The 13,765-nt window shown below is 42.1% G+C and overlaps 2 protein-coding genes across 6 annotated transcripts in view; one reads left to right on the top strand and one right to left on the bottom strand.

Annotated features, from left to right (window-relative positions):
* Nucleotides 1-6,460, top strand: part of LOC306969977 (phosphatidylinositol-binding clathrin assembly protein-like) — a 43,419-nt gene extending 36,959 nt beyond the window's left edge. For all 4 annotated transcript variants that reach the window (XM_079565787.1, XM_079565786.1, XM_079565789.1 and 1 more), the window contains 8 exons: nt 484-578; nt 673-786; nt 1,604-1,634; nt 1,727-1,868; nt 2,368-2,391; nt 3,163-3,219; nt 3,360-3,479; nt 4,430-6,460. In XM_079565787.1, the coding sequence (XP_079421913.1) occupies nt 484-578; nt 673-786; nt 1,604-1,634; nt 1,727-1,868; nt 2,368-2,391; nt 3,163-3,219; nt 3,360-3,479; nt 4,430-4,444 (598 nt within the window). In that variant the 3' untranslated portion in view covers nt 4,445-6,460. The remainder of the gene's footprint in view (nt 1-483; nt 579-672; nt 787-1,603; nt 1,635-1,726; nt 1,869-2,367; nt 2,392-3,162; nt 3,220-3,359; nt 3,480-4,429) is intronic.
* A 2,058-nt stretch (nt 6,461-8,518) lies between these two features.
* On the bottom strand, nt 8,519-13,312 carry rbm14a (RNA binding motif protein 14a). Of its 2 annotated transcripts, XR_013793367.1 has the most exons (9): nt 13,249-13,312; nt 12,519-12,695; nt 12,176-12,360; nt 11,920-12,090; nt 11,730-11,830; nt 11,371-11,652; nt 11,060-11,292; nt 9,290-10,885; nt 8,519-9,188 (listed from the first exon to the last, which is right to left on the bottom strand). XR_013793367.1 is itself a non-coding variant. In XM_079565790.1 (8 exons), the coding sequence occupies exons 2-8, from the start codon at nt 12,674-12,676 to the stop codon at nt 10,444-10,446; spliced, it is 1,572 nt and encodes a 523-aa protein (XP_079421916.1). In that variant the 5' UTR covers nt 12,677-12,695; nt 13,249-13,312; the 3' UTR covers nt 8,519-10,443. The 2 variants fall into 2 exon arrangements, 1 of the variants encoding a protein (XP_079421916.1); XM_079565790.1 differs by having other exon boundaries at nt 8,519-10,885.
* Between the last annotated feature and the right edge of the window lie 453 nt (nt 13,313-13,765).

Here is a 13,765-nt window from a genome sequence, read left to right as displayed (position 1 = left end):
TCTGCCACTGCACTGTCCGTGCCAGTACCATCACCGTTGACATTAACCACCTCAAACTCACATTATTGGACAGTCCAGTTTTCTCTTATACTTTTTTATGAACCAGCAAACACAGACAGCCCTGCCAAGCTTCAACAGGAGTGGCTCTGAGAGTGTCTCTCTCGATAAATAAAAGTGCTTTATCGATTTTGCTTGTTGTTGCACAAAATCAAATGAAAGTGGTTTGTGTCTGTTTACATTGGGCCAAACATTGGGCTTTGGTGAATTTAGATGTAGCCTATATAGTTACGTTGTACAAAATGTAGTCCTGGTCTTGGTTTATATCAGGGTTTTTTCCTGCCTTGGGGGTGATTTTTGGATCTAATTAGCTCTGGTTTAGTCCTTGTTTTGATCACTCTTACACTGCATGTCTTTTGGAAATGAAATTACAGTTAAATTGACAGTCAGCATCAGACAAAAGTATCTTTCTTTGTCTGTTTGCAGCGTGCCAACTCTGAGCAGTGAGCTGTTTACCCTGCAGCCCAGTTTTGTCCCGACCGCTCACACTGTGCCCAATAACAACAACCACGCCTGGGGAGGTACGCGGCTAACGCTAATGTGCTAACACTGAATATTCATGAATCGCACCTGTCTCAACTCGTTTTGTCTGATGTTACCCTGGAAACGTGTCAGGTGATTTACTGAAGCTGGCACCACCCGCTCAGATCCACAGCCCCGGAGCCCCACTGCATTCTGGGAAGATGCTGCCCAGTGATTTGGACTCTTCGTTAGCTAATCTCGTGGGCAGTGAGTACAGGATTAATTGTTTGCATGAATGTAATTTTTTTTTAGAAACTTTACAACATTTGTACATTTCAACATGTTTTAGGAACAGGCCACCGTTTTTTTGCATACTGAGATATGTTCTTACCTGAGCTTGGACAAGTTGATGTGTACCTGTCTGGTCTTTACGCGTGCGCTCAGTCACACAAAAAGACTGAAGATGTTAGCATTTAGCCTCTCCTCAAACGGGGGTGAAGTTAGAAGCGACCAAGCTCTTCCACATTTCCCCTATTTAAATACAGTTACGTGAGCGGTTACACGATCCAAGTCTCGTTACACAAAATTAAACTTTTTCTAAGCAGATAAAAAGGGGAACTTTATTGTGAGGCATAATAATACCTTAGGAGCACTTTGACAAAAAATGGCAAAAATGGTGGTCTATTCCTTTAAGGTTAAGGTCCTTTATTTGTCATTTTAAAACAACTGTACAACAAAATTCGTCCTCTGCATTTGACCCATCCTTCGACGCCACTGGGACGACCCGTTAAGAGCTGATGTGGGGCCGGGACCTTCTAGCTGTGAAGCACGAGTCCTAACCACTACTGTGCTGCCCATGTATTATAGTGATAGTGCCGTTGTCTTATAACTGGGAGGTCGGTGGTTCAATCCCAACTTCAATCAGTTCATGTTATTGTGTCCTTGGGCAAGACACTTTACCCAAAAATTGTCTTGTGCATATTGGTTGGCCTTTTTTTGAGTTGCCTTGTGTACGAAATGCCTTGCCTTGCCTACTTTGGGGTTAAAAAACTTGTTATAGCTAATTCCAATCATTTTCTTCCAGACTTGCATTTTGGGAGTGCACCAGCCAAAAAGTAAGCACTCGCTCTCTCTCTCAGGCTGTAGATTTTTTGCTTCATTTTTAACCGTACCCAAACCCATATTTTTCCACCCTCTTCATTATCAGACCGGAGCTGCAGTGGGGGGGTTTGGTGGAGAAGAAGCCGTCCGGAGGCGGAGGATGGCAGTCCAAAACCATGTGCACCAGCACCAACTGGGCTCACACCACACATCACATGGCCCCTGCACCCATGCCCGTCCCACAGATGGTAAGTCGCCTAAATACATGGGACCAGTCTACTTCAACCTGAGGGTTTTATGTTTAAAAAAAAGTAAGTCCACATTAAACCATAACGGGAAATAAAATCACCAAAACTAGTCTAGTTCAATGTAATATGTTGCATTGTGGTCGGTGTTATACATACAGTATTAATATACCATCTTTTTTTCCCCACTGCGTCAAACCTCCCCACATTCAGGTCTTTATCCAGCAGTGTCTAACTCTCTGTGCCCATTGTGCTGCCGATAATTACCTCCACACGTCGCTTCAGCTCAGTCCTCTTTCATCTTTTAATTTTCCTGTGATTGACCCCTCCTCTCGCACCGCTCATGTATTCAGCACACAGCCCCAAAGTCGTGACACGATTTCTATTCAAAGAACGGGGGAACTTGACAAATGGTTATAGATCAGGTTTATCTCCACTTCCTGTTGAACTTTTATTGTTGATCCAAATGACAAAGCACTTTTTTTTCTGCCCTTTCTTGCAGAATGGGATGATCTATACTGGCTATGTGAGTATCACCTTCACTTTTTCACACTGAGCCGAGGCAGGGTGTTAAATTGCCTTGTGTATTGCACATGACACATTGCATTTGAGCAGAAACTATTTTGCTCATTTTGTTGCATTGGTGTGGTTTTAAATTCAATTCATCTTTATTTATGTGAGCTGCCCGTTTATGACAGCTGTCTTCAGAGGGCGTTTTAGTGTTTGGAGCTGCAAAAGTGAATCTGAGGCCCCCGGAAGAGTCGCAGTCATTTGTTATTGAGGCTGTATGCAAACAAGGGAAAAAAAATGGTTCAGACAATTTTCACAAAACTGAACTAGTTATAGAGTTAAGGAATTTGATTATTTCAGGGCCTGCAATTAATGATTATTGTGTAGTTAGTGATTTTTTTTGCTTTTAGCCTGGTGCTTTTACTGCACCTCTGTGTTATTTTAAATTGTAAACAAATAATATAGTGTTGTAGTGTCCTTTTAATGTAATCTTGTGCTGTCTTGTATAGAGTCCGAAGCAGATCTTTTGACCAATGAATGTCTCACATTTGTTTAAATAGTAAATTGTTTTTACTATGCTTTTCCCAATGCTTATCATCCTAGCCTGTTCTGTTTTTCTCTTTTATGAGCAAATATGTTACCAGTATCAAATGAAAAAAGAGATTATACAAGATGATACGAAACACTGTGTAAAGCCCGCCTCTGTTAAGTACTATTACTGGCTTTGTGTGCGTGTGTACCGTCTGTATTCACTGCTCATTGGTCCATCTGTGTTGTTTCTCCCCAGGCTCCAGCACCAGTGGCTTTTCCTATGACGACACCACAAGTGCCTGTGTATGGAATGGTAAATAGCATCAAATTAATATCGTTTACTCCATCTTCAAAAAACATTGAAGCCATAGTCAAGCTTTTTTTTAACTTTTGGTGTTTCATCACGTACACAGAAGGTGACGCTTTGAAAATGAAATCCTGTTTCTTTTACAGCTCCCCCCTCAGATGGGCCATCAGATGGGGGGCGTTCCCATGATGCCCCCTCAGCCTGTCATGTACAACCAGCCTGTCCTGAGACCCACCAACCCCTTCGCACCCATCCCGGGAACTCAGGTAGCCGCTACTGCACAAGATTGCCTTGGATTGTACAGTTTTACATGTAAACGAAAAGGATATTGCCACAACTGGAGTTAAACATACTAATTCAAAACATTTCAGTTAAACAATCTTTGGGGTTTCATTCTTTACGATTGGATTTATATTTTTACTAAATGCATCAATCTGAGTCACAAGAACAAGACGACAATATAAAGTGCTGCCTAAGTAAGATTTAATGGCCAGAAAAACGTTTAGATGTGAATATTTTGCATTTAATGATTGGCCTGTCACATCACTGTCAGCGTGGAGTGCTTTTCATCTGCATAAACACAAGGCTCTGTGATAATGAAAGCTTTCAGCCCCCAGACATCTCAGTTTGCAATAAATAAAAAACAAAATATACGGAAAATATATATATATATGAGCATGTCAACTGGAATGACAAGTAAAAAAATCGGAAAGAGTATAACTAATGCGTTTTCTAGTTTTTGGCGGTGAGATTTGAAGCTTAAATCCTCAATGCTACATTAATCACATAAAGGCAGCTTCCACGTTTAAATTAATCGCTCCACAAAGCCCTGGTGCTGTCTTGGAAAACGTTATGGTTACAGTATGTAACCATGGTTCTATGAGTGAAGAGACTGTCTCTTCAGCTCCCCGTACATATGGAATATGTAACTGGGTGGAGAGATGGTCTCGATACGAGTTAGGTCTGCAACTTGTTCTCCAGCACTTTCAAATGTGCTCCCTAAAGACTTTCTACATAAATTATCATCCATTTTGATTACCGTCTCAAACATTGTGGATATACAGTATTTGGTAAGTGTGCTATGATGGTAGTATACAGTGTTTGCCCTGGTACAAAGCAGCTACTCTCTTCCGGTAATGCAGTCGTCCGTAAATGCCTGAACACTTGAGCTGTTTTGTTGAACTAAATTACTCTTGCTATTTTTTCCTTTTCATAGATGCACTTCATGTAGGGATCGCATCGTAACCATAGCAGCCAAGACGAGAGGCGAGAGGAGAGAAAGAGTCAGAAGAAAACAGATCCTTTGCATATGGGCAAAGAAGCCGGAGAGGACCAAAAATCCGTAAAGGAGAAGAAATGGCCGGGAAAGATCAAAAGTGTCGTCTTGTTTTTCCTGGCTCTTCGGCCTCTCCTCTATGTGTATCCCAGGACGCCAGAATCCGCAAATGCATCAACCTCTCATCCTTGTTTTCGGAATATTTCAATCAACATCCAGAAATTATGCTACAAAGATCGTCAGCATCCTCCTTTAAACTCCTCCCGTTTCCCTCTCAAATGAATCAAACTCGTGAGGCATTTTTTAGATTGTTTGCTGGCACTTTACTCAGAGTAAACTTTGCCAAGGTTATGCGGCTGAAGCGCTTGAGACTTCTAGATTCCTGGTAGTGTGTCATCAGTCACTTTGATATGAGAAGTGGCTAATTAATATGTATGCGTGTGACCTGTTTCTTTCTTTCTATTTTTTTACATTTACACGTGCTACATAAAGTTCTTGATTGCCAACTAAATGTTGAAACTTGGAGGGCATACTTTGAGTGAGAGTGATATGTTAATGTATGAAGTAGCTACTGTCTATCTTTTGGTACCTGTAGTGTTTAGTGTAGCCAGGTGCCCATATGTTAAAAATGCACTGGAACTACTTATAATGGAAAGCACTGAGCCAGACCCAGGCATTTGGATGTAAAAATCACACGCAAACCTCTACTGTACCCATTGTCTGTTAAGATTCCTCCTCTGTAAGTGTCCAATGTCATGTAATTTGTGTGACCCGATATAAGGGTATACCTTGTTTGGTTAGGCGTAGCAATTTTATTTTGTTTCCCAAGAGTCAAAAATGCACTGAAAACCAGGCAGAAAGAGGGCTCCATACAGAGTCCGTCACTCGAAACAAAATTAAGAGACCACCACACAATTATTAGTAGGCCTAGATAGAAGGTAATTGAATTTTATCTTACATGTGCAATATAGGAAACTAAACTATTTGCCTTGCTTTTTTTGGAAATATTTTTGACTTTCCAAGTAAAGCCACATTCTCTTGAGTATAACTTGGGGAATGGACAGTTAGACGCAGAGATATATTTACACAAATGGACAAGCACTCCCTCTCATTCATTCATTTATAATGGTGGCTCACCGAAAGGGGTCAAATGTTTAGGTGGTTGGAGAATGCCAGTGTCTAAAGAGAATCCATAACACAAGAGGACAAAAACTGTCATCTTTTAATCATAAAAAAGACTCACTTTTATACAAAAAGGTATTTCTGTGCAGATGCTTTTTGGTGGTCTCTTATTTTTCCCCCCCATGCGTAGCTTTTAGAATCAGGCCAGAAATCCTACATGATGTCTTTCCTGTCTTAAGCACTGAAATCTACTCCCCTTTAAATGCCCGGAAAACCTTGAATCGCTCTTTATCGCGGCGGTGGGGTTGGAGGGACACCGCAGAGAGGAGGGTTTTCTCTCCCGATGCATTAACATTTATGGATGGGGAGGTCAATTGGAGATGTCAGCAAAGGCAAAAAGCTAATGTCTGTCGATCAGGACCCCGCCGCCAGTGACGATATTCAGTATAATTCAGTCAGATGTGCTTTTAATGAGACGTTAAAGGTTAATGTAGTTGTATTTTTGTTCGGGCAAACTCAAGGTCGCTTTTGACCCAAAGTCAGGCCTATCGACAGTATTAAATATATAGCACAAAACCTTCGAAGAGGGGGACAATGCTCTGCTGCACAAATTAAAATCATTGCTGGGATGTACAGTCGAAAGGGGCAATAATTTGATTGGGGGATGGAGTTGTTTTCTATTGATCGTGTATGTCTTCAGTGTACATGTACTTACTGTGTGTTTGTGTGCATCTCCCTTCCCATTGAGATTTACAGGGTCACCGAGTTTGGCCAAGTCAATTTAGAGTTGTGCAATTAGGTTCATTTGGCCTTCTAAGGAAAATAAAAAATGTCAAGATAAACTTTTTTTTTTTTAAACTCAAATCTCAACCTTTTTGACTCCTTCCTTCAAGGGGTTGCATACCGATTTGGCGTCGTTTTTTAACACTGGTCAGCACTAAAAGTGTACAGGGCTGTGAAATGAAATGTGAATCAAAGATGAAACTTTCTGCCATGCTGGAGGTACAAATTGATGTTAGAAGTGACATCTCGGGACTGTGTTTAAGAACTGCAAGCAATGCACGCAAGAAACTCAGAACTCCTGTTACTGCAAGACTACCAGCAAAGAATTGAGGAACGCTGTGAAGATCAAAGTCACAAAAAGGTCAAAATCAGGACAAGGAGATGCTTGGATATTTCCTTTGGACGTCGACAACATAATCTTACTCATTACATGTCCTAGTGGTTTGTCTTACTCTGTCAACTCTTTTTTCCATTCAACCAATCAGCGCAGCTCAAATCCATCCCGGGCCCAACCTTTTTGACTGTTAACCGTGTCCTCTGTATATAGGTAATGCCGTTCATGTGTTTTAAACGTGCTCCCTCTCTCTCTGTAAAGTGATCGAAGCCCCATTATGGATGTACGTGGGACAATTTCTTGCTGTTTCTGTGCTTGAATGGTTGTATTTTAAAGTTGTCATCATCCAGGGGAGGAGGGGAGGGCTGGATTTTGGTCAGTGTTTTAATGTAAGTGTCCATCTTAGAGGAGGAAAGGGGTTGGGTTTGGGGTCTAACTATCACAACTGGTCAAAACCAAGAGTGTCTTCATCAAGAGAGGGGACAGGACAGGGTCTGCCCCCCTTCGAAACAGGAACATTTTTTTGCACCAAAGTCATCATCAACGCGCAGCTTCTTCTAATTCAAGGTCACTATAATGGATGGATGATATCTGAACTCTGATTTTGTTTTGTTTTGTTTTTGTTTTTAAGAGACAAGGAAACTGTCTTTTTTGCATGATTAAGTGTCGTCTTTTTATTGGCTTGTGCGCCCGGTAAAAGCATGACCATTGTGTGAATTCTCACTTACCGGTGTGTTTGGGAAATGTAATGAGATTTTTTACTTACCTCTTTGACATGAACGTCCATTGACATTCATAATCAACTGTTTTACAAGATAGGGTCAGTAAGTGTTTGAAGGCTGCCGCATGCAGTATCCCATCAAACTTCAAACCCAGTTACCATCTCTGCATCTTTGTAAAACTTCATGGATGTCAATGCCATCACCTAGCTAGCTAGACATTTGCAGTCTTGTAAAATTGCTCTTTATTAAAGCATTGCTATTTTCAATACGTGTTTGAATGCTTGCTCTTTTTTCATACTATGCCAGCAGTATCTTGGGAGGTTGTGATGAAGGTCGAAGTACTGTAATATATGTTTGGTCTGGTCCACTTTGTGTGGTGTGTTTTAAAGTGTTTCAAAGTCTCGTCCTGTTTGTCGTCATCAACCGGACTGTGCCATATCCCATGATCCTTTTGGGCTGGTTTCCTTGATACGGGTCTGAGGTTATTTTTGAGAAACACTTAAGTTCTTATGTTCCCAATATGGACATCAAAGACACTATCACAAGCTCTAGTAAAAATGATTCTGTGATTTAAGGGCAAAAGAATGACTTAAGTACATACATCGCTAAACAGCTTAAAGGCCAGTACACTTTAGCCATGATTTGTCATTTTTATGACTCAATGATTTTTGCATTTAGATGCCAACATAGGTCAGCAACTGGAAACCAGACCTACACTTCAATAGTATTTTGTCACAAAGATTCAGTTTCACTGTCTACTGTTAAACGTGTCCCTAACACTCATTACCTCACTGAGCGCTAACATTGTGTGAACTGCGTCTGATTATCTGTATTTAATGTTGAGGGCTCAGTGTCCATGAAACAGTATTAGCAGGGAGCGAGCTTTCAAAGCGCCAAATGCTTCTCATTTCCTTTCTATGTATTACAGTGACAATAGGTTTGCATTGTTATGAAATTACTGTTTTTATTTGGAAAGCTTAGATGTTTTTCAAAGAAAGCTCAATAAAATTGTCATCTGTTGCTGACCTCTGATTTATTTTGATCCCAGTTTAAAAACACAAAACAAACTTTGTTTAATTTGATTTAAAAGGATTTATTGATAAACATTTCAAAGACCAGAGAACAAAATGACTAAAACAAAATGAATTTGTGTAGCTTGTCGTTCAGTCAAGACGGTTGTGGCATCAATTATCAATTTTGGGCCAACCGAGACGAGTCAATCGTTGAACCAGCAGCCAATCCTGAGCCAAAAGACCTACCGCTGAGCTCTTGAACAAGGCACTTGACCCCAATCTGGCCCTTGGGGCATTTGTACAAAACTGAAGCCATTCTACTTTTACCCCGAGCTGTACTTGGATGAAAAATTGGGCCTAAATTAAAAGGTGAAGCTTCACAAGTCCTTGACAGATTGCACTGACATTACAGGAGCAGGAATGTTGAAACTATGAACAAAAATAATAACAAAAAAATAAATAAAAAAACAAAAACATTGGGAGGAAAACATTTTTTTCTCATTTGGAAAAAAAAATCTCCAATATCCCAGATCCTGGAAGAGAAGTCGTGGAGACGGACAGTGTGTGTGTGTGTGTGTGTTAGGGAGGGGCGTGTGTGGTCTGAGTGGTTACCTTAGCGACAGGACAGCCCAGCGTCCACAGCAGTTTCAGGCCTAACGCTGCTGTTTGTCCCATCCCACGCTACAGGGGCGTCCGGGCAAGGGCTCGGCTCCCTCCCACTCTAGCTGCAATAATCAGCAAGAGGAAGAAGGTGGCTGGAGCGGCAACAACAAGGCATGCAACTAACAGTTCAGATGGAGGCGTGTGGAGGCTGTGTGTCACTTACGCTAACTCCAACCGGCCTCACAGTTCCACATGTAGACTGCTTCACATGTGTGATCTGCAGTAAAGACATGAGCTGTGTGAGTGTCTCAACAAATGTGTTTCAGAAACGTTAGGGACATGGAAGGACAGTAAATGCACTGCAGCGGCCTCAAGGAAACATCAAGTATGATGTGCACAGTCACTCACAACGCAACGCTTTATAGGTCAGTTGCAAACACTGCCATAGGGTCAAGAAAATCAGCCTGTACTTTTGGAGAAAATCTCTACAAAAATGTTGCTTGATGTTGACTTAAGAGGTTTTTTTTGTATTTCAAAATACAACTGCATCATATAAATCCTCTCCGTGTTTAACCACCAACTCCAACCTGAAAACCCCTCAATAACAGTCTTCAGCGATCAATCAAATGTGTGCAGTCTTTGCAAAAAATTACTTTACAGATATACTTCGCCTGAAAACTAGGTTCATGTTCCCTTAAAATAACGCCCTTTTCCAAACAGCCACAAATCTACAACGTCGCAGAATGAACTCAACAAAAACATGAAAATTCATCACAAAGCCACCTCATTAGGGAGGGGCTTTGCAAATCCATTCAGAGGCAAATATTACGACTTTTTCTTCCTCTGTACATATTTTGTGATTTACACAAATAATGGAAATATACAATTCTAATGTACAAGCTCCACGTGTGGAAGAGAACACTGCCCCCTGGCTTAATTTTGTTACAGTTCAGAGATCAACTTTTGCTCTTTCTATTCAAAACAAGATATAATAAAACCCCAGATTTTTTTTTCTTTTGCAAACAGCTCGGACAAACTGACGCCGACAGCGACTCACGCAAACACTAAATAGCTAGAACGCCCACCCCCACCTTTGGTTATTATAATACTTTACATTTAGTGAAACTTTAAACACATCCTCCTTCTCTATACTCAGAATTTATGGATAATTTTAGTGAAATATATCCATTCATGTGGACCAACTGTCAATGCCAGCTATTACTCATGAACTGCTCAACTCAACTCTGTCCTGAAAACAAAATCCTTTAACCTTTTTCCGAAAGTAGCCAATTTTAAAACCTGTTCATCAATCTATGTCCATTTTAACATTTTAACTTATCTATGTTTTACACATATGCCACAAAAAGAAGTGTGTGCCTATCGATAGGGGGGCTCTGGTGTGCTGTAAGGGTAATCATTGCGCTGGGCCGTGGATTGACCGTGTGCGGGTGTCTGCTCATACGGTGTGGATGAGTAAGCTCCAGACGAGTCATAAGCTCCTGCTGCGTAGCCTGCAGAGGTGTCGTAGCCCCCGGCTGCAGTGTAACCAGATGAAGGGGTGTCGTATTGGCCCGCTGTGCTGTTGTAGCCTCCTGGAGCATCGTACATCCCGGGAGGAGGGAAGGTGTAAGTTTGGGGCGCGGTGTATGTCCCTGGTGGGGCCTGGGCAGCAGTGGAGGGCGGGGTCTGAGTGGAGGGAGCGGGGGGAGGAGGGGGCGGAGGGGGGTTGGTGTAGGCGTACTGAAGGTACTGGTACTGCTGCTGGTATTGCTGATACTGCTGGTATTGCTGCATCTGCTGACAGTACTCCGTGTACGACCTGCGCACAGGGGACATGTGGAATGATATAACATGTAGTTACAATTATGTTACAAACAGGCAAAGTAGATAACGCAGCTATTCAAAAGAATGCCAAATGAACTGCTTTGCCTGTGGCAAATGCAATAGCATCTAATGGGTACAAAGATTTGTAACGAGAGAATATGCTTCGTGCCTGGAAACAGGGTCGGCTCCTTCAGGCGTAGCTGCAGCGGTGTTGGCGTTGGTGGCAGGGTCTTCAGGTGCTCCTGGTGGAGTGGGCAACAATGCTCTACGTTTTGGTCGGTTCTGAGCAAATGACCCCGGGACAGGGTCGGGGAGAAGAGGAGCTCGATTCCCTCTAATGGGGCTGCGGTCACGCTCTGTCTCTGATGGAGCCTTTCTGCCAGCCTGCTGCTCCGCTAGTACCTGTTGAATTTTGAAACGGGTAAATTTACAAACTCACTTTCAAAGAGAATGTGAAGAATATTTGAGTAACTTCCAGACCTTCTGTCCATCTTGAAAAAACTTGGCCCTGGCTGCCTCAAAAAGTGTAGTGGGATCAGGACCAGCAGGAGGCTCTGGCTGTTTCACTGCTGTGTTTTGTCCTGGATGGTGATTGGAGATTTGGTTGTAGACCTTGTCAGCGACTGACCCATAGACCTGGCTGGCAAGAGCTCCATATATGACGCCATCAGCTCCTTTAGCACTGGTGATGCCTCTGAGGGCAGTATAGGTGGGATCTAAAGGGGTTGTGTTGTAGAAGGAATTGTGGACACTTTGCTGAACCTGTCAATAAAGATGGAGAGATGATGCACTAACCGATTTCACATTTTCAGCCATTCTATAAAAAACAAAAATGTTACCGAAATAGGGAGTCCAGCAGCGGCGGCAGCCGCTGCAGCCAGGACAGCAGCCTGACTCTGGTGATGCTCCAGTGCAGGCCTGGGAAGAAGGCCTTCTCTGCCTAAAGCACATGAGGAGATGTGCGAATACATTAGGATAGGATACTCAACCACATCATAAGTGCCAATGACATCTCTAATTTATACACACCCGATCCATCGACTGCTGCCAGCTGATTGGCTAAAGGCTGAGCCTTTGACAGCTCCACAGCCAGTTGTCGGCCCTTGTAAAGGCTCCCGTTCAGAGCCTCAATTGCTGCAAGGGCTTCGTCCCTTCTTTCCATGTGGACAAACGCATAGCCAACATTTGAACATAACCGTGCTGTAGAGAAAAAAACATCATTTAGAGAAATAATGATTTAATTCAGTACTGAAAATAGACCTAGTCAGCTTTTATCTTAACAGACCTTTTACTTTATCACAGTCTAGCACTTTTCCATAGGGGGTGAAGAGTGTATGCAAGTCATCTGCTGAACATGTGGCATTGAGGTTTCCAACAAAGACTTTGATGGAGTTTGGAGGTCGTGCACGTGACTCCTCCACCACCAGGGGCCTGCCTCTGTACTCTTTGCCATCTAGATTCCTTATAGCCCTGTGAAAACAAAAATAAATACATGTCACATGTATTGTCTTTTAAAGACACCTTTTTAATTGTCTTGTCCTTTTATTCATTTTATGGACCATGAGTCCGGATTAAAGTTGAATTGAATTGTATTTAGAATCAAAGTTGGTTTGTAAAGGATTACACACCTGTCTGCAGCTCCTTCTCCCTTTAGCGTTACAAAAGCATACTGTCTAAGCAGTGAGCAGGTATTGATTTCACCAAACGGTGAAAAGAGTTTGTTGAGTTCATCTTCTGTCGCGTCAGCAGGAAGGTTCCCCACAAAAAGTTTTATATTGTCAGTCATCTCTCTTATAGCCTGGCATCTGCAAAAAGAAATTAAATGATATGGTATTACATATATCAGAGTAGCTTCTGGTCGAGTATAACATCATGTTATGTAAATAATCAATGAGTATTTCCAGAATATTTGGGTGCTACAGTCTGTTGTGTAATGACGTTATTTCAACAGAGTATCTACCGTGACTGATCCTGTGTTAATGCTGGCTCCGCGTAGAGCGAGGCCCTGGGCGCTATCGTGTACGTCAACATGTACATCACCGTCTATGTTTTGTTAAAAGACGCTCAAATAATGTACCAACAAATGCCAACTAACAAGATTAGTCGCAGGCGCAACGACAATAGACTAGACTGATCTCGGAGGCCATAAAGGTTCAACATTAGCTGACGTTAGCCTAATACGTTAGCTCGTTGCTAACGTTATTCATACAAGCTGTTATAAGTGATTCAGCAAACTTGACATAGTAGTAACAAATCGACGTGGCTAATAATAATCTACTTGCCTACAATGTAACTGGGATGAGGGTGTTTATAAAAGGTTAATAAGATATAAAAGTAAAGCGCGCTGCCGTTTCTTACCAAAGACGAACAGAGCCGAGTTCAAAGCATGATTTCCGCTTCCGCTTTATGTTGCGTCTCATTTCCCAACAGAGGGCGCTGTTCTTCAATCTGTGACGTCTATGGTTTTATACAGTTTTAAATACTACTCTTTCTACAGCATAGTTTTTGCTTATTGTGCACAATGCTTCTTAAAAGTGCATTATGGAACCTTTGTGGGGAAATAAATAAAGAAATGTATGCGTATTTGACCTTTCAGTGAGTGACCCAGCGGCTGTATGGGTAGGCGTCTTTATTTGCATCTCAAGACCAATTGTTTTAGGTTTTCAGGTAGGTTTTCACTGCTGACGGAGCCGTGCTAACCACCACTGGGTCATCATCAAATGCACTTCTTTAAACAATTCACATAAAATGTTCCATAATGCACCTTTAAACTCATGGGGCCTTGAGCAGTGGGCGGCGCTACAGGTGATGTCAGGTGGGATGTTCTGGGCGGACGTAGAAAAATACATTTTGCTCCTGTCCTCAACCAGCACAC

The sequence above is a fragment of the Gobius niger genome (genome assembly GCF_951799975.1).
Source record: "Gobius niger genome assembly, chromosome: 11".
Classification (NCBI taxonomy): domain Eukaryota; kingdom Metazoa; phylum Chordata; class Actinopteri; order Gobiiformes; family Gobiidae; genus Gobius; species Gobius niger.
Note: the sequence above shows the minus strand (reverse complement) of the source record. Positions and strands in the feature narration are given on the sequence as shown.

Bases quoted from the DNA above. Each gene is read 5' to 3' on its own strand.
- rbm14a (XM_079565790.1), bottom strand. From the start codon at position 12,676: ATGACTGACAATATAAAACTTTTTGTGGGGAACCTTCCTGCTGACGCG. The intron at 12,361-12,518 runs GTGTGTAATCCT...TTGTTTTCACAG, and splicing joins GGAGAAGGAGCTGCAGACAG to GGCTATAAGGAATCTAGATG. The intron at 11,831-11,919 runs GTGTGTATAAAT...CATGTGCTTTAG, and splicing joins GGCAGCAGTCGATGGATCGG to GCAGAGAAGGCCTTCTTCCC.